Consider the following 18,194-nt stretch of genomic DNA (forward strand, 5'->3'; position numbering starts at 1 on the left):
AGAGGATGGGATACAGTTTTTTTAATCTTTTGATCATCCTATGTACCTTGTGAGAAAAATCTCAATAATTCAATGAAGAAACCCTTAGCCAAGTTCAGCTCCAGCAGTGCCTTTGCTTTCGTGATCCCCTCCCAGACCTTATCCCTGTTATCTTCTCCGGATTTGTGTCCCGCCGCCACTGCCTGTGATTTTGGTTTTGTGTTTCAGTTTGGCTAAGATGGCCCGACTCAGCCAAGTTGGTCTCCTGCCACCCCTGCCCGACTTCTTGCATGTTGGGATTGAGAGCTCTTGTGCCCTATGAAAAATGTCTTTCAATATTTCTGAGCTCCCATTCATTCCTTTATCTCTGGGGTCATTTTCCCAAGGGATCCTGTGCACTGGTATCCTAAGTAATGAAAAATTTGCCTTTCTGAACTTTGGGGTCTTGATTCTACTTTATGCCTGTCTCATGTCCCTCAAGACTGAGAATTAGTCAGAGTAGTAAAAAGCTTTTTATCTGGAAGTATACCATTCTCATTAAAATGATGATGTGAAGGTGTTACCTGGGTTGTGCATCTGACAAGGCCATCTTTTGTTACGCTCTGCCTTCAATATGTGTTCATACTGAAGGAAGTTCAGCTCACTGGAAATAATGCTGAACAGGGTCAGCATTACTTTCTCTTCTGTTTCTTTGAAAACATCCTCTTTCAGTTCCTGCTACGCTCGTAGGAGTTCTGTTAGTGTCAAGCTGATTCACTGGGAGTTCTGTTGGTTGCTTTACTGAAAGCAAAACTGGGGTTGAAATCTCTAATGGAAGAGTGGCCAAATTTCAGGGAGGCACAAAGACGTGTTTCTGAGTGTTTGGAAGTGACCATTCTGCTAATTAATTGAAACTGTATCAAGACTACCTATAATCTTATTTTACTGGGCCTTACTAGATATAGGAGTACTTAGTATCATAACTGCAAACTGGTTAATTCGTGTTCTATTAGTATGCTATAAAAGAGTGGTACTCCCGTATTTAGTTTACATACATTTTCCTTATAATGCAATCAATCTGTCCTTTAATAAACTTTTTTTTTCCAATAATATACTGATTTCATATTGTGTATATCATAGGAAAAGAGTAGGGGAGTGTGAATGGGTTGTAGCATAAAATGAAGCGGCAGTATATTGAAAATGGGATTTTTACTTAGATTACAATAAAAATAAGAAAAGCGTTTTCTCTTGGTACTTTGGTGGAATCAGTGTGGTGGATTTCGTTAAGGAAATCTTGTCGCTTTCCTTTCTGGAGAGTTAAAGGATGCTCAGTGTGAACTTACTAAAAGTTGACCTGCTTGTGGTCTTTTTCCCTTTTTTCCCTTACTGATGTCCTGTAGCAGCCTCTAGTGGTGATCTGCGATGTTTACAAGTGATTTGAAGTTTAAAGATGGTTTAAACAAGTCTCCGTTTCTTTTAAGGTATGCGATGCTTCTGGCTTCTGTGTAGTTTTACAATAAGGACTAAATTTTTCTCTTCTATCCTAAAATAGTGCAAAAATATTCCTCTTTTTCAGTACTTCCTAAGAGGTTTGTTTTGGCTTATTAAACTAATTGAAATATTTACACTGATGTCCCTCAGTTGCTCCAAAATACTTTACTGGCACCTAGGATAAGGTTAACGCAGCTGAAGTACATATTCCAGAGCTGAAGAACGTAGGAAGAAAAGTGTGTTTAAACTGCCTTGTGCAATAACAATATGCTTAAAAATAGTTTATTGCAGTATACAAATAGGTACTCTAAGAGTCTAATTTAAGAGACTTGAGAAGAAAGCCTCATAAGAAACATCCATCACCGTGGAGGATGTGTGAGGCAGAAAAAGATGCTGAAGCTTTGGAAACAAGGCATTAAATAAGTTTACTTGATGGAGACATCTACAAATTCATTTATTTTTCTGCCTCCAAAAGGTGTGCATTGTTTCTTACTGGAATTAAAATTTTCTTTTGCCTTTAAAGGGTGCGAGTTGTTTGTCTGAAGAATAGCTTACCTTAATATGCCTCAGAAAATGAGGTTCCAAAAATAGGTCTGTCAAGCTGGGTATCCAAAATATGGATGGCTTGTATGGAGATAAAAAACCAAACAGCCTTCAGAGGGTTTTCTTGTGTTTTTTGTTTGTTTGTTTTTGTTTTGGTTTGGTTTTTTTTGGGGGGGGGGGGAGTGTATAAAACAAAACCCATTTTTTCTGCCTATGCATATTTTTTCATGGATTTTTAAACGTGCACTTCTTGAAGCAGAAAATGAGTAGAAACACATTGGTCTTTGCTCTTCTTGTGTTGATTTTTGTAGGGTTGTTGAATCCTGATGTAATATAAGCTATTTTATAAATATTTTTTGTATGTTAAGTATAGCTTTACCCATAGAAACCGACTTTATAATATATCTGAAGTTGGGATCTGAAGTAAAAATAAGACAGAAGTGAGAAGGGACTCTTGGAAATATTTTCAGCCTTTACAAAAATGCGATAATGTCCCACAAAGTAAGAGGAGAACGTGTAAGTTTGCAGACGACACCAAGCTGGGGGGAAGTGTCGATCTGCCGGAGCGTGGGGAGGCCCTGCAGAGGGACCTGGACAGGATGGGTCGATGGGCACAGGCCAGCGGGGTGAGGTTCAACATGGCAGAGTGCCGGGTCCTGCGCTTTGGTCACAACAACCCCATGCAGCGCTGCAGGCCTGGGGCAGAGTGGCTGGAAAGCTGTGCAGAGGAAAAGGATCTGGGGGTGCTGGTTGATGCTCGCCTGAACGTGAGCCGGCAGTGTGCCCAGGTGGCCGAGAAGGCCGACGGCATCCTGGCTTGTGTCAGGAATAGTGCAGCCAGCAGGACCAGGGAGGTGATCGTCCCCCTGTGCTCTGCTCTCGTGAGGCTGCACCTCGAGTGCTGTGCTCAGCTTTAGGCCCCTCAGTACAGGAAGGACATCGAGGCCCCAGAGCGTGTCCAGAGAAGGGCAACGAAGCTGGTGAAGGGCCTGGAACACAAGTCCTGTGAGGAGCGGCTGAGGGAACTGGGGGTGTTTGGTCTGGAGAAGAGGAGGCTCAGGGGAGACCTTATTGCTCTCTACAGCTACCTGAAAGGAAGGTGTGGGGAGCTGGGGGTCAGCCTCTTCTCACTGGTAACTAGGGATAGGGCTAGAGGGAATGGCCTCAAGTTGTGCCAGGGGAGGTTCAGGTTAGAAATCAGGAGACATTTCTTCTCAGAAAGCGCAGTCAGGCATTGGGACGGGTCACCCAGGGAGGTGGTGGAGTCACCGTCCCTGGGGGCGTTTAAGGAAAGGTGGGTCTTGGTGCTTAGGGACATGGTTTAGTGGGTGACACTGGTGGTAGGGGGATGGTTGCACCAGGTGATCTTGGAGGTCTTTTCCAACCTTAATTTTTCTATGAGGTTAGAAATAATTTCTTCCTTTGGGAGGAGAAAAGTTCAATCACTTTTTTCTCTCTAGATGTGTTGTTTTGAAGCATTTCTGTGAACAGTGGATGTTTGAAGAGCCTGCTGTGAGACGCATGGTGAATAAAACATTTACGGCCTGAGAAAAATTTTAGAAATTTCGGAATCAAACTTTGTTCAAATTTCGTGTCATATATTTCATGTTTTTGCAAAAATGAATAGAGAGAAATGCCACTGAAGCCACAACTTGGGGATAAGAGATACGACCTTTTATACATCCACAAATCAGAGAATTGAGTCGTTGGTCTTCATTCACTCAAGTTTGGAAACCTGTGGAAGATGGGTGTATTGTCTGCAAATGTGGGCTGTGCAGAAAGAAAGTTGTGGAGGTTAACAGATGGCTGTTAAAGAAGGCATGCCTTACCATGTTGAAGGACAGTTTAGGTGGGAAAGGAAACAGTGGAAATCGAGTATGAAAATGGTCTTTGTAAAGTCATTCAGAGGTTTAAAAGTACTAAACTCACGTGAGAGGCTAGGCTATGCTGCCTGAATTTATTAACGTGTCCGTTATTGAAGCTTTCTGGAGGTGAAAACAAGGCTTGAAATTGAGAAGGTCTTATTTATTCCCGTCACTGCAGAAGCACACTCCACCAACTTGCAAAGAGGTTTCTATATGTGCTATGTTTTCCTTATTCTGCCTGCTGTTGTTCAGTCGAGTATTGGAGGAAAATGTGATTGAAGATATTTAAGCGCTAGCTTAAATGTGGAGGAGGTCATGCGATGAAGGCAATGATGTTAATAAATGTGATATGAGTTGGAAAACAAAGTAAGAATCTGAGGACGTGCTTCGAATGTGCTAAGTTAGCACAGCTGGGAGGTGATGCAGTCCTGCCCATCTGGTGCCAACAGAGGTCTATTTTATTAATTAGAATGGGGAACTGTACTAGAGCAAAGTTATTTCAGTTTCCTTCCTTTTTTTTTTTTTCTTTAGGTTATTTTCAGTTAATTCTCCAGTCTGTCTCACTATGCAGTTTTACAGGCAGCTGTGCCAGTCCAAGGGAGGGCTTGGCATGGGAATATGTGGATGGGAGCAGAGGACAGGACAACTCTCTGCAGCTGTCCTAGCTTGGTTTTTCTTGTGGTATTTGTGACTGTGAGGACCTCTTGTTCTTCTGACATGGCAGTAGCAGTTAGGTATTCGTGTAGCAACACCTGATGAAATATTTCCCTTGCTGGTTTTAATTATTTTGGGAAACAGATGTTTTTAATTACAAGACAGTTCCTACAGATGGTTGGATACAGGTAAATAAGTGCTACACAGATGTGAATAATAGACTTTTTCTGTCACCTTAAAACTAGCTGGTTGTTTCCTCCCTGAGAGCAGGTACCTAATGTAGGTAGAACTTGTCTGTGTGTTTTTAACATGAGACTATATTTGATGTCTGTAATAATAGTGTCTGCTCTTTGTAATCTTCTAGGTACCAGTATTGCATCGCTCCATTGTTTTATTAGCAGAGAAATCAGTCAATGAAAAATAACTACTTGTGAAAGGAAGGCAATACAACTTCTTTGCTTGAAGACTTCTCAATAAACCTATTAATAATAATAATAAACATATTCGTGATCAAATACTATGTACGCTTGCATTACTAGTTTAGAAGTTGAACATTCCCTTGAAGGTCATACAGTCCATCCTTTTAATGTTTTTCTGGGCCTTGCAACTAGTTATTTCAGCTTCTTGAATCATTTCATTTGGTGATTGAAGAAATTGGAGCACTTTTCCCCCCTTGTGCTAGTTTCTTTATGATGAACCTGTACATACTGAAAGCCTAAGATGGATCCTGCTAGGGTCTTGGTCTGTAACGGTGCCCACGTACAGTTGGAGCAGAGCCAAGATCCTTCTTAATGCTTGCATAGCCCTGAGAAAGACAGATAAGGCATCAGAAAGGGAAATTCCCTTCGGGAGCTGCCAAACAGGCAAGTTTGGGATGAGGGAGCCGGGTGGTAGGCAGGGATCACTCTATGGGGTGTGCTGTGGGTGCAGGTTCTGTAGGTTAAGAGTTGTACAGTAGCAATTATGCTAGCCACTTGATTATACCTTATGATCAAAAGCAATTCTACTGGCTAGCAGAATTGGTTGAAATACTACTTTTATCTCACAAGCTCGTGAGTCCTTTCTAAAACACTTTTTTTGAAAGAGCAGGAACCTGTGAAATGATTATTTGACTTACGTGTTTCTTTATTATTGAAAGTGTTACTCTGTGCTTAGAAGGTTGTCTTGCAGTCCTTTTTTCCTTCAGCCTGAAACTATTGGCAAATTGACATTCGACAGCCTGCGTGCAGGAAGTAGCTAAGTGGCTTCTTCCATTGAAGATATTTCTTGTTTTTTGGTAGCAGTTGATACTGATCAGAAAATGTGACTTAAGACAAAACCCTGCTGTTTCAGCTTTTTTCAGTCTTACACTAGCTTCTGTAGAGCATACTTTAAACACCATTTTCTTTGTCTAAACGTTTTCTCTGTGTATATACAGAAAAAAATTGCAAGCTGGTTCTTACTGCAAGCTTAATAGAGCTGAAGGTCGTCTTCCATCCTTTTCCCTGTGTGCTCTACCTTAATATTTGCTGTGTGACTTCGAAGAGTTCGATCCTCCCATCTTTTACTGATAAAGGGAAGAACTGTGCTGCTTGTACTGGTGCCTGTGTCTCACTGCCTGTGTTTATTGAAAATGACTTTACAAATATCTCGTGGGCTTTCAGCTTTGAATTGTCAGGGAGGTCTCCAGTGAGACAGCAAGACTGCTGTGGCAAGTGGTCTTCCGTGCGGTTGTGTTCTTGTAAGTACTGCTTCTTTACTCACCATAGCAGTCCTGGAAGCAGGTGTGCTGGGCTCTGTTAGGTGCTCCTAGGCGGAGGTTCTTTGCCCAAAAATAATCCACAAAACTTGTGAAAAATCTGTCTACGAGATCTCCAAACAGGACATGAAGAAATGAAGTCAAAACATCTCTTTTCTCTGCAAGAATAGAGGTTATACAGTATAATGCAAGTCACTTCTGGCAGGAGAAACAACTAAACAGTCTATGTTTATGAAATGATGAATATATGAATGAAATGTCCATGGAATATGATGTTAAGCTGTAGAACAGTGGTGCTCGAAGAAATCTTGCTTATCGAGTATGGTGGTATGACTCCAAACTCAAGAAATACCTGAAAGGAATCGTGAATACTGCCTGAAAACAGACAGGCTCCCAAAGTGCTGTTGCTGATGAAATAGCTGATTCACAGCAAAAAAAGACACAGCTGTTGGGTTTGAGTTTTGTTTTTTCCGAGATCTGTACGTTTATAATGGCCTGCATGGTGAGCAAAAGTAATGCTGTGTTTCTCCCCTTCCCTTTCTCTGTACTTGGCTGACCAGTGTTTGCAGAGGTTGATGCTCTTGTTCTCTTCCACGCCTCAAAGCGTGAGAAAACCACCCTTGTTCCTTCTCAGCGCCGTCATCTTGTCATTGTTGTTCCTGAGTATGTTTCTGTACCTGGGAGACTTGTGGGTACTGTTCCCGTGCTCACAGGGTAATTCAGATTGAATTCTGTAGGCTGGCACTGGAGTGACTGATTTGCAGGGAAGTTCAAGTCATTCTGCCTCGTAGGCCACAGTCAGGTTTCTCCTTGGAGTGTTTTCGCAAAGGAGACTTTTCTAGGCAGGCAAAGCAATTTTGATTATCAAGAGATGTTAAAAAGAAAATTAAATATTCCTTGGGCTCTCTGCCTCAGGTTTGGATGTGCTTTACTGAACCACATTTAAAATTTAAAGCAGATGTCATTTGTTATTATAATCCATAAAATGCTCAGTGAAGATGTTGAACATAAAATAATTATAAACAGATGGTTTAAATTACAAAAGCCACTTCAGTGCAAGAGCAAGTAAAAATACTGTCATTACAGTTTCATTGTCTGGCGGAGCATATTATGCCTCAGCAGAGAAAGAAAATGAAATTTGGGAAAGGAGGAAGAGGGACTTGATCATTATCTCACTTACATTCATTGTATGTGTGAAGTCACGATGAGGTTTTTGAGTTTCCAATGTTTTAAGTATTGTGTAAAGATGCAAGTAGGCTTACTGGGAGGCCGGCTGGTAAGTCTGCTGTATAAATTTGTGCAGTCACTAGGCGTGTGCCTTGACAGCAGGAATCACTTGATTGTATTACTTGACAAGTTTAACTCTTTAAAAAAATCTAGACTAGTAAAAGAATAGGGTAAGGGCTGCTAGCGCTATCGTGGATGGAGTATAATTGCCACACCACGAAAAATACTGTCACACAGCAAAACTCCCATTTCGCTCCCCTGCCCTAAACGGAAGGATCATGTTTTATGTATGGACAAATTGTACAGTCACCAATTTGACAGTTTAAATTACATAATACACAACGCCGTTTAGTTGAAAAATGTATTCGTCAGCCAGAAACAGAGCAGACATTCCTGTCTATTTCTTTTTTCCATAAAAGATACTTACCAAGGCCATTGGTGCTTATTGAAAATGCCTTTCCAATGGATTTTCTTCATCTTAACCAACAGACTTGGCAGTATTTAGTGAGGCATGGTCCCTCTAAAAGAACTGATTAATGTGACTACAGCTCCCTCTCTTGACACTTTATTATCCTTAAAAAATATTCCTGCCAGTGAGGCATACTCCATGTAGTGTTTTGTGCTTGTTTTATTGCATATTTAGGAAAAAAAAAAAAGGCAGGGAAAGGAAAAGTTACATTTCTCACAAAGAACTATGTTATATTGCAGCACAAATATGGGTTTCTTTGCCTTATCTGTAATGCTGAGAGATTATAACTTCAGGGAAAAACAGCTTGGATGGGGATTGCTTCAGGGAAACAAGCATTTCCGTAATTATATCAGCTTTCCCGCTCAGCTTTAAGGGAGCTGATCCTTTCGGGGGGGCTGTGGATGCGGGTTGTGCAGCGGCCAGACCTGGCTGCAGGGGAAGTACTGGGCTGTGGTGCAAGGCGAAAAATGTCTTGTTAGCAGGGTACGGCTCAGCTGGAGAGGAGAGCTGATGTGGAACAGGCTGCCTGCTTCTTGTCTTCCATGGGGCGCAGGGGGCTTATCGCAGCTGTCTTGCTCCCCTGCTACTGTCCCAGTCTGGGTGTTGTAGTTCCTGCACTTACACGAGCACTGGTGAGGAACCTGCCTCTAAGGAGGGATTTCTGGGGTGGTTTTGATAGGTGTGAGTACAAAGAAAGAGGAGGCCTTCTCGGTTCCCCGGCTGGTGGCAGGTGTTGTTTTTTCTTTTTCTTAAAAAAGAAAAAAAGACCACCTCTCACGTGATCAAATCACTTTATTCTGGAAAAAAATAATTATCTGCAGCCAGGTGATCCTTGCTGCTTGTCTTTAATCTCCTAGACTTTAGGAAAGGCATCTGCTGACTCCGTCTTGTTGAAGACTCCCTGTGCACGTATGTGGTCTTTTCTCTGATCACGTACAAGATCCAATAAAGTGAGAGGCTGTGAACACAGTCTGCTGAAGCCCACGAGGCAACCCAGAACAGTGCTAATTTTCTATTTGCTCTGCTCATGTGGCCAACTCCTATTTAATGGGCAGTGAACAGCTTGGTGGGTCTTTAGTACTTTTCTGTTAAGAATCCGAAACTCTGTTGTTGGCTCCAAATAGTTTAAATACAAATACATAGTTTAGTTTGTGACATATTGGAGGTTGGACAATGTCGTTATTGGCTCTGTATTTAGTTTTAGGTGGTAGTGATAGAAGGAGAGAAAATACAGAAAAAGAATAAATCAGAGCCTGATGCACTGTTTGCTGCTTGGGCTGAGTCTGTGGAGGAGATGAATTGGCTGCCTGAGCTGTATTGTTGTAAGTAGCGTCTTTGGATGGACAGTAAGAAACAACAAGTGAGAAATGGGTTGAAACATGCTCCTGACTCTCACTCTATTGTCTGTAAGGCTAGAAGCTGTAATCTTTTCTCTTACTATGTGATAGGCAGTAGCTAAATGGAATTGAGTAGAGTAATGCAATCAGGATTTGGGCAAAGCTTAAATCTTTGGATTGTGGGAGGCAGTGCACTGAGTCACTTGCTAGGGGGTTGCCTGGGAAAGCATCAGAGGACCCAAAAATGCTGACACATCCTTAACTTAAGTTTTATTGACAGCAAGATGTAAGATACATCTTCAAGGGAGAGTTTGTTTATCCACTTTTTGGGTGGCCAAGCACACGAGGGCAGAGATTTTTGCACTAGAAATAAACTTAGATTCAGTTCCTTGTCCTCCAAAGTTAAAAGGGCTATGTGTCTAATGCATTTCTTTTTTGCTTCTCTTGACAGGCTTTGGCTTTTGCTTTTTCTTATAACTTAATAGTCAATCTACTTTTCTTTTTCTCCTAGTTTTTTCGTCCTTTTAATATGTCTTGTGGGGTTGCCTTGAACCATCAAGCACCAGACTCTACAGAGAAATTTGCTTGCGATGACTCCTACAACAGGAGGAGGGAAAAGAGGAAGGGTCTCTCTCTTCTTTTGTGTGGTGCCCCATAAAAGCTGGATTCCATTTCTGTATCTCTGAGGATGCAGAGGAACAGTACGTAGAAAAGCGTTTTTCCTGCTAGAGCAGACGTGTGCTCCTGAGAAGCATTACCTGTACTCCTCTGTGCCTGGGGGGCGTGAGGGCAGACTTCACTGGCTTGAGGGATGTCTGAGCGCCTGGAGTGTACTGGGACAGCTGCTCTCTGCTCTTCCCAGCCAGACGAGCGTGCTGGAGAGCTGCTGGGCACCAAGGCGTTTGATACCGAGGCTTTGATCTGCAGCTCCTCTTTACGCTGACAGGTGTGTCAGGGCACCTCTGAGATCCTGTTCCACCTCTGGTTCCCACATTGAACCTGCAGGCTGAGACTGGCTTCTGAACAATCCTGTCAAATGGTGATGCAAAAGCACAGAGGGAGAAGAAAAGGGGCGTGGAAGAGATCTCTGTGTTGCAGATGATTCAGCTCAGTGCTCTGAAGACCTGTGCGTTTTCACATTTCGTGGTGCTGTCACCCCATTCTAGTTGTTACTGCACTGGTTGCGTGGAGGCTGTGGACTTGCAGTCCAAGGCTTTCCATTGTGTCTTTGAGAACAAGGTCAAGTTATGATTCCAGCCATCTTGGAAAAGGGGAGAGAGCAGTGTAAATTAGAGCCCATCATAGGCAGAAAAAAACCAGATGTACCAGGAGGCTGACACGGAGGCTTCTTCTGATTACAGAAGGTCACATCCAGATCTTGCAAGAGAAAACATTTTCACCATATATTTGTAGCTTTACTTTTCCACACTGATGGTCCCTGCACAAGAGCGCAGTGGAGGAGATCACCCCAGGGAACCCATTTGTATTTGAAGTGAGACGCGTTCATCTTTTTTCCTGTTTGTGCTGCAAATGCTTATATTTGTAATTACACTGCTTAGCATTAGGCCTTCTTTTTCCATGGAGGTCACTTACAAATTCTGGAAGTCCCCTTGTCTTTTAACCTTTGCTTTCTTCCCTGGTGGTCTGCCTTTCATGATTCAGTGATCCATGGTAAATCAACCTTTAATAGTAAGTCCCAGCTGGTAGTGATTAAGCCAAGAAACAAATTAGTGTCAGCCAAGACCTGTTTCTGCATAGCTGTGGATTGTTTAGACAGGCAAGATCTTACTCAAAATGGAAACTGGTTTTTATGTGGAAAGTGGCCATTTCAGTCCATCATTCAACAATCTTCCACCCATGTCTGTCTTAGACTGTGGTACGTAAGTTCAGAGAGCTCTAGCAAAGGCATTTCTTTGTCAGGGTATACTTTACTTCATTAATCTGTAAATGTTCATTTCCATGTGTATTTAAGCCTCTGACAGGTTATTTCATGAGTCAACGTAACCCTGAATGTTATATTTTACCTTGGTTGCTGTTTCCTCTGCACGTGGGGTGGTTCAGAACCTGGTCCTTATATTTGATGGTTGCAGTTTCTTCTATAGGCAGTGTGCATATGGGACCCCTCTGACAGTCTTCAGTCTCTAGGAAAAGCTTTCTGAAAATTAATTAGCCCATTTTAATTGATGCTTCTGAACCTTTTAGGCAAACTGCTGTTTCAGCATCCTGGAGTGAAAAGGGGTATTTACCTCTCTTTTCAGTCAGGAACCAAATTTTATCCCGAGCATCCTCTCTGAGAGGAATAATGTGCACAGCCCTCTTCAGGTAGTCTCATTGCTCTGCTTTCTCAGATCCTGCCTGCCTGCCTTGGTTAGGTGTTAGAGAAGAGGTTGGGTCAGAGTAGTTCTTCAGCCATGACCGTGCTTAAAAGTATCTGTCACCTTTAGGCGGGTACCTGGAACCGTGCTTTTTGATGAATTAGTGCAAGAGCTGGTGTGCTGCTGAAGGGAGAGCTGCGGAGATGTCTCATTTGCTTGAAGAGCTCTATAGCTGTAATTACGTGATTTCAAGCAGAAAGATACATGGGAGTGGGGCGGACATGTACAGAAACGCTTGAAGATAAGAAAAGCAGAAATATTCAACTGCCAGTAACCAAAGCTCTACAAGAGAGGTCATCTTTGTGCCTGCTTGTTTTTCTTTCTCCTCACTTTGTAGTCAAAGATGTTGTATTGAGGGCTGAGAAGAAATGGGGATGTGCTCCAAGTGTGGTAGTGTGTGTTGAGAAGAGCTGAGAATGAGATGAGAATAGACCCGTGGAAAGCTGGGTCCAAAAAAAACCTGGTCTTGGGTGTTTGTCCTGTGGGATAGAACGGGTGCTTTGACTGTTGGGAAGTCTCAAGGAAACCCAAGCTGAAAATCAGTTACTGGAAATCCTAATTCATGTTGTTCCATGATACTTCTTGTGTTTGAAGAAAACGTATTTCATAAACAGTCTAAACAACTTCAGACACTTCAGAGTAGCAACGACCAAGTTCGGCTGTAACTTGATCAGCACGAAAAGGTGCAGAAGGTCATTGTTGCTTGTCTACAATTGCTTCCTGCTGACTCTTCTTACCAATGCTCTTTGAGCCTTCTCTAGCCACAGACATGCTCGTTTGCAAGACCTCACAAGGGCTTAGTGGTTCAAAAACAAGACTGCAGTTAGGGCAGGGAGCTGGGTACCCGTCTGTGATCCTGCTTGAGATGGTTACACATCTGCTTTGGAGCTTTGCAAGCGCTTCATATGTGTGGGAAGGTATTTGTGTGCCTGAGGAGACGACGCTCCTCGTGGTGGTAAGTCACTGCAGTGATGCACAAGGCTGTGCGTTACGGGAGCGATATAAGCTAAGCCAGAGGCAGAAGGAGCAGCTATAAGGGGTGTGATGAGGGCAGGTGGGTTGGGAGCTGCCTGTAGTGAAATCATCTAATGGTGATGAGCAATTGGATATCTTGTGCCCGGAAGAGTGGCCTACTATAGTGTAATTGAACTGTGGTTGCAAATGAAGTCTTTTTTTGGACTTAATTTTGTAGATCACTGTACTCTGATGACATGGTATTAGACTTGAATTGTGTTGATTACACTCTTTTTGCTGCAACCTACGTCTCAGGCCTGGGGAGATTTAAAGCAAAGGGAAATACTTCGTGCTGTAAACAGTTTAGATTACTAATGCTGTAATTGGAAGAACTTAGAAAATGTTAAGCTATAGAATTGTAGTATTGGGAGCACCCAGCAGCAAGTATCTGATTAAAATAATGTGCTCTCATTAAGAGGGTATTTAGTTGCATCGGCTTCTAGGCATGAATAGTTCAGATTCTCTTATCAAACAGCACAACTACATCAGAAGAGAAAGCCCTTTGGAAAATAAGACTGAGTAAAATGAGGTAACGAGGTAAAGACAGAACTGTGCGAGTTCCTGCTTCAGTGATAAAACCTAACTCTGCATTGAGTAGGGCTACTAGATGGTGTCTCTTTGAAATGCCGTAATCTCAATCTTGTTACTTTTTTCTCTCAGTCTCTGAAGTTGGAAATCGTTACTATATTAATTATTTTGATTAGGAAGAAGGCTGTTGCAGCTGTATTTCAGTAGGGAAAATTAGTGGAAATGTAACTTAGAGTTAAGCTGCACATAGGCCTGAATTTTACTTTGACGAGTATTATGACATAGATATAAAAAAAAATTTCAAATCTTGAAATCAAAACTTTCAAAACTTCAAATCTTTTTTCCCTCCCCGTGGTTTTCCTGACCCTTTAAAACTTTTATTTTAAGAAAATCTTTCAGGGTTTTTGTCAGAGTCAATTATGCTGTAGTGAAGCCTTTCTTTCCTTCCTTGATAAAAATAATCGTCTTACCATGTGGTGGCTGTCTGTGCCTGTCTGTGTTCCTGTTTCAAACTATTGGAGTTCTGTAAGTAGCAAGGTAAGAAATGTGTGCTTTCTCGTTCGGGAGCACTAACTAGATCCGGAATGAAGAGCTGCTTTTGGAGAGAGGTGTGTATTGATACAGACAATTGAATGTCGGCACCTTCCAGGCTGTTAGGAAGATCTGTTTCTAAATTAGTGAATGGAGGTGTGGAGGTGCTGTTTGGGTAAAGTTGATAATTATCCTATGTAAATAATGAAGTTAGTGGTTTGGACAGTGCTAATAGACTCATTCAGGCTAAGTTTCCCATTTTACCTAACTCTGTATGTGTTTGCGTTGCCTTCAGTAGGCATCGTATGAAACCCTCAGTGCATGTGGTGGATGCATGCATTTCCAGTGTATCTATTTTTAAGCATCTTTGTATCCCTAACCTGACTTCAAAGAATGAAGGCAGAAAAAACACGCTGAAAGCAGAGATTATCGTCCAGCTGAACCATAATTCTTCACCTGTTGCTATTTTGTCACCTTTCTTAAAAGAGTAATAGCGATCTGCACTCACACAGAGCATCTTTGTTCGTTTAAAATAAGTTTCTAAATGGAGTATAATGAGCCCGGAATTGATGGTAAATTTACAGAAAGCACCTTTGGGTGGATGCGCGCTGTAGGATGGCTTTCCCTAGCTGACTTTGCTCCCTGTCTGCCTCAAAGCTGTCGTGCAGTCGGCCAGTAGAGGGTAGTATGTTCACGGAGACGTCGTGTTGTCCCGTCACTGCTGCAGGTAACAGAAACCGGCTGACTGTCAGAGATGCTGGCTTGATTTAATGGTCTTCTGAAGCCAGCCCGTATCCCAGTAAACGCCAGAGTGGAGCTGGTGTGACATAGCTATCTGACAGGCTGAATCAGCAATGCGATGACTTCTGACCAAAAGCAGTGCATCTGGGAAAAAGCTTCTTGTAAATAAAGTTTGCTTTTGGATCTGGGTAACCGCTCTAGTTACGGTACTCCCATTCTGTAACAAATGAAATAAATACTAATCCTAATAAGTCTCATATGACTAACTATGTTTTTCTTACTCCCTCTCAGTGTTGGACTTTGCCTTGGCAGCCCCGTTACCATGGGTATACCAGTCTTCATACTTGCTGGTCTCCTTGTCCATTTTGTGTTCTTGGTCTCCATTTTTGACATCTACTTCAGCTCTCCTCTGGTTCATGGTATGACCCCTCAGCAGACTCCACTGCCACCTCCAGCAAAACGTCTCGTACTCTTTGTTGCCGATGGTCTGCGGGCAGATTCGCTGTATGAATTGGATAGCAACAACACTTCCCATGCACCTTACCTACGGTAAGTCCATCCAAAAACGCTTCTGATCCAGAAGGTTTAGCTTCTGGTGACAGTTCTATGTAATGATGAAAAGTGTTCTCATAGGAACAAGAGAAACAAAGGCAACTGTGGTGGCTTGGTACTGCCTTCCCTCTGCCTTTGAAGTGACAAATTTTTGCAGTTACGCTCTGCATGGCATCAATTTTGAAACCTAAGTCATTTATTTAAGCTGCTTCCTGGATGTTCAGTTTAGCAGGAGTAGTTCATTAACGCACCTGTCTTCCAATTCTAAGCTGCTGATGAGGCTTCTTAAGGAGTGATTAAAAAAGATGGGCTGAACGGATCTAACAGCAAGCTGCCTCTTCCTGTTTGTTCCACCTTTCCTGCGTGCGTGACCCCGCTGTCTCTCTTGTGCTATCTCTAGCATCTCTCATTGCATAATGGCATGATTTGGTTTAAGATCGTGGAAAAATAATGCTGCCAGAAAGGAATGCTAAAAGTCTTGTCTTAGAGTGATTAAAGTTAACATTCTCCAGCCTTCCTTGTTTCCTTATGTCAAGATAGTTACTTGATCATAAGACAAATAATTGCCTAAACTTGAAAAAAAGGAGACAGTGCTAAATAAGACTGCTTTTGTGTAATAGCTGAGGTCTGGCTGGCATATCAGAGCAAATCCACGTAATCAATCATCTGAAGCTGCTATGGCATTTCCAGTCTGCTATAGAAATCTGGGAAGCCTGTGCTTTAGTGCTTGCCATCCTGTGTGGGAGTACTTGTAACCGTTTCTCTGGCTGAGTTAGGGTTCTTGTAAGGTGTGCTTTATGCTACACCAGTGTGTTTTCCATACCTTCTTTTAGTGGTGGACTTCATGCCTCTTCCAGAGCAGATTCTTCTTCTTAGGACTAGATTTGTTGGTCTTTTGTAGCATCATAAGGTTGTGAATACCATAGTGCCCCATCTCTAGGAGCAATGGTGTGTTGGGGCCAAAATAACCTCTTTTCCAGCCATTAAGTGTCTTAAGTTCTTCAGTTTCAGAAATTCAGCATTATTACACCTTTCTAGTAATAAGGCAAACCATATATTAGCTTGTCCAGTATTGGGAAATTTGTGCTTTTCTGTCTTTGCTTTACTTTGTCCTATTCCAAAATTTGTGTAAGTAAAACCTTGTCACCTATGCTGAGAGGACCTGGGTAAGTGGAGGAAAGAGCTGCCTTAGAAGAAAAGATACTGGTAGGTCACCGGAGTAAAATGCCAGTGAGATTTGAGGTGCCATCTGTCTATCTCTAGTTCTTTCATTCTGCCTATAAATAATAAATGCATGTGTGAGCACGTATATGTGAGATGAAAGCATGCAGCGTGCTGTGCCTTCTGAAAGGTGGAAGGCAAGGCAGACCAGGGCATATCAAGTCCACTGTTCTGCACGTTCGTTCTTAAGTGTCAAGTATGCAGTCCCTTACCTGCTTTAGTGTGCAGCATAATAGGCAGATTACTTGTCTCGTGCAGGTGGAGCACTTTGGGAGCTACTGTTTCGTTAAGGAGGAAAGATTATCTTTAAATGAGCAAGAGTTATTCATGTAGCAATGTGCCATAAATGAAAGCAAGGTGTTTTAGTAGGCATGTAAAGTTAATAAATATCCATTATGGTTGGAACAGATTGCTGGCTGATGTATATCGAGTACTCAGGCTTTTATTCTACAAATATTCTTGAAAAATCTGTTGTGTTCCAACCAAACCAGCAGTGTTCTGGTAGCTACAAGGGACGGCAGGTGGTGTGGTCTGAACTGCTGTGGTGTAGTGCTGATGAGGACTGCAAGGAGGATGTTTTATTCCTTGTCAGTCACGTTTTGTATGTATTACTATATCATATTGATCACTATTATGGGTAGCTAATGTTTGTCCTGTCAGGGAAATGAATTTTTAAAACAGTTATTCTGAGTAAAAGGCTTTGAAATAATTCAAAATGGCTAAGTGAATTTTGAAAAGGTAAATGATATTCTGGCTATATTCCTTATGTTATTGTTCACTTCAGACATATTAATGCAACCCATCAGAAACAAATGTAAAGGATTACTTTCTAACTTTGGCAAAATGGAGTTGGGAAGTAATCCAAGGGGTACAAATCAAAGTCTAATTAAAACAATTTCCTACCTGTTGTTACAGTGAAGTGAGAGGAGAGCCAAAATTGTTTTATCTGTCTTAAGTCTTCCACTAATGCTAGTGCAATATATCTTGATCAGTCTCCGGTAAGAATAAATTAGAAACCTCTTTCGCTGATACTTAAATCCTTTTTTTTCAGAATAGTACTTGTTTTCAATATGAGTTGTCTTAAAAGTTGGCTGAGGTGATAGCTAGAAATAATGTCAGAAAATTGTATTGCCTTTTTCATTTTTCTCTGTAATATTTGGGCTATTCAAAGTAGTCCCGTGAACTTTCAAGTAGGCCTGAGAATGTGAGATCCAAGATGAATATAAGCTATGAATTCCATGAGCACAGTCAAGCCTTAAATATTCTATGTTCTGGCTTGATTCTTATGTCATTCATGAGAGAAATGTGTTTAGTGTACAGAACTTGTAATTAACAACTGTATAAAACCAGATTGGTCTATCTGTTAAAAACCAAGTTACAAAACATGAACTTGGGATCTACATTCGATCACATTCAAACTCAGAGAGTTTTGTAACTTACACCTTGAACAACAAAAGTAACTTCTGGTAGATTTGATTCTTAAAATTGATTTGGATTTGTTGTTCAAAAGAATCTGCTCCTTTTTTCCTGAGCAATAGTATAAGGTACGTCATGTTGTGTTTTAATCTCTTCTCCTTCCACCCACCACCCTGACAGTGGGCAGTGAATGTTTCTCTGCTTCCAGAAGATGGAGACAAGAAAACACTTGATGATAATGCTCGCTTGCTTGCTCTCTGACAGGTTCCAGCTGTTCATATCTTTAGCAGACAAGAACAGTTTGAGCCTGTTTCTTATGCTTGAGCTTTGTCCTCTATTTTCTTTGCTTTTAATCTTACAGCTATTGTATGTGTATAATCCCTAGACAATTTCTTTATTTCTTTATATTTGGTGAGAACCTACTCTCCTTCACTTCAACGTAACTGCAAAAGATATGAGGTTTGCCTGGATTTTCTCCGTGTTGTTTGAATGATTTGCACATTACGTTCACATTTGGTTTATATCCTCTCGTTG

General features: G+C 41.7%; 1 protein-coding gene across 3 annotated transcripts in view; it reads left to right on the forward strand.

The window, feature by feature from the left end:
- Positions 1-18,194, forward strand: part of PIGN (phosphatidylinositol glycan anchor biosynthesis class N) — a 111,587-nt gene that overhangs the window by 924 nt on the left and 92,469 nt on the right. The window contains exons 1-2 of one of the 3 annotated variants that reach the window (XM_083823531.1): positions 1,070-1,439; positions 14,763-15,020. In XM_083823531.1, the coding sequence (XP_083679657.1) occupies positions 1,381-1,439; positions 14,763-15,020 (317 nt within the window). In that variant the 5' untranslated portion in view covers positions 1,070-1,380. Of the gene's footprint in view, positions 1-1,069; positions 1,440-6,842; positions 12,613-14,762; positions 15,021-18,194 lie in introns of those variants that run through there. The other 2 variants (XM_083823532.1, XM_083823533.1) reach the window with 2 other exon arrangements.

Source organism: Anser anser, assembly GCF_964211835.1.
Source record: "Anser anser genome assembly, chromosome: 2".
Lineage (NCBI taxonomy): Eukaryota > Metazoa > Chordata > Aves > Anseriformes > Anatidae > Anser > Anser anser.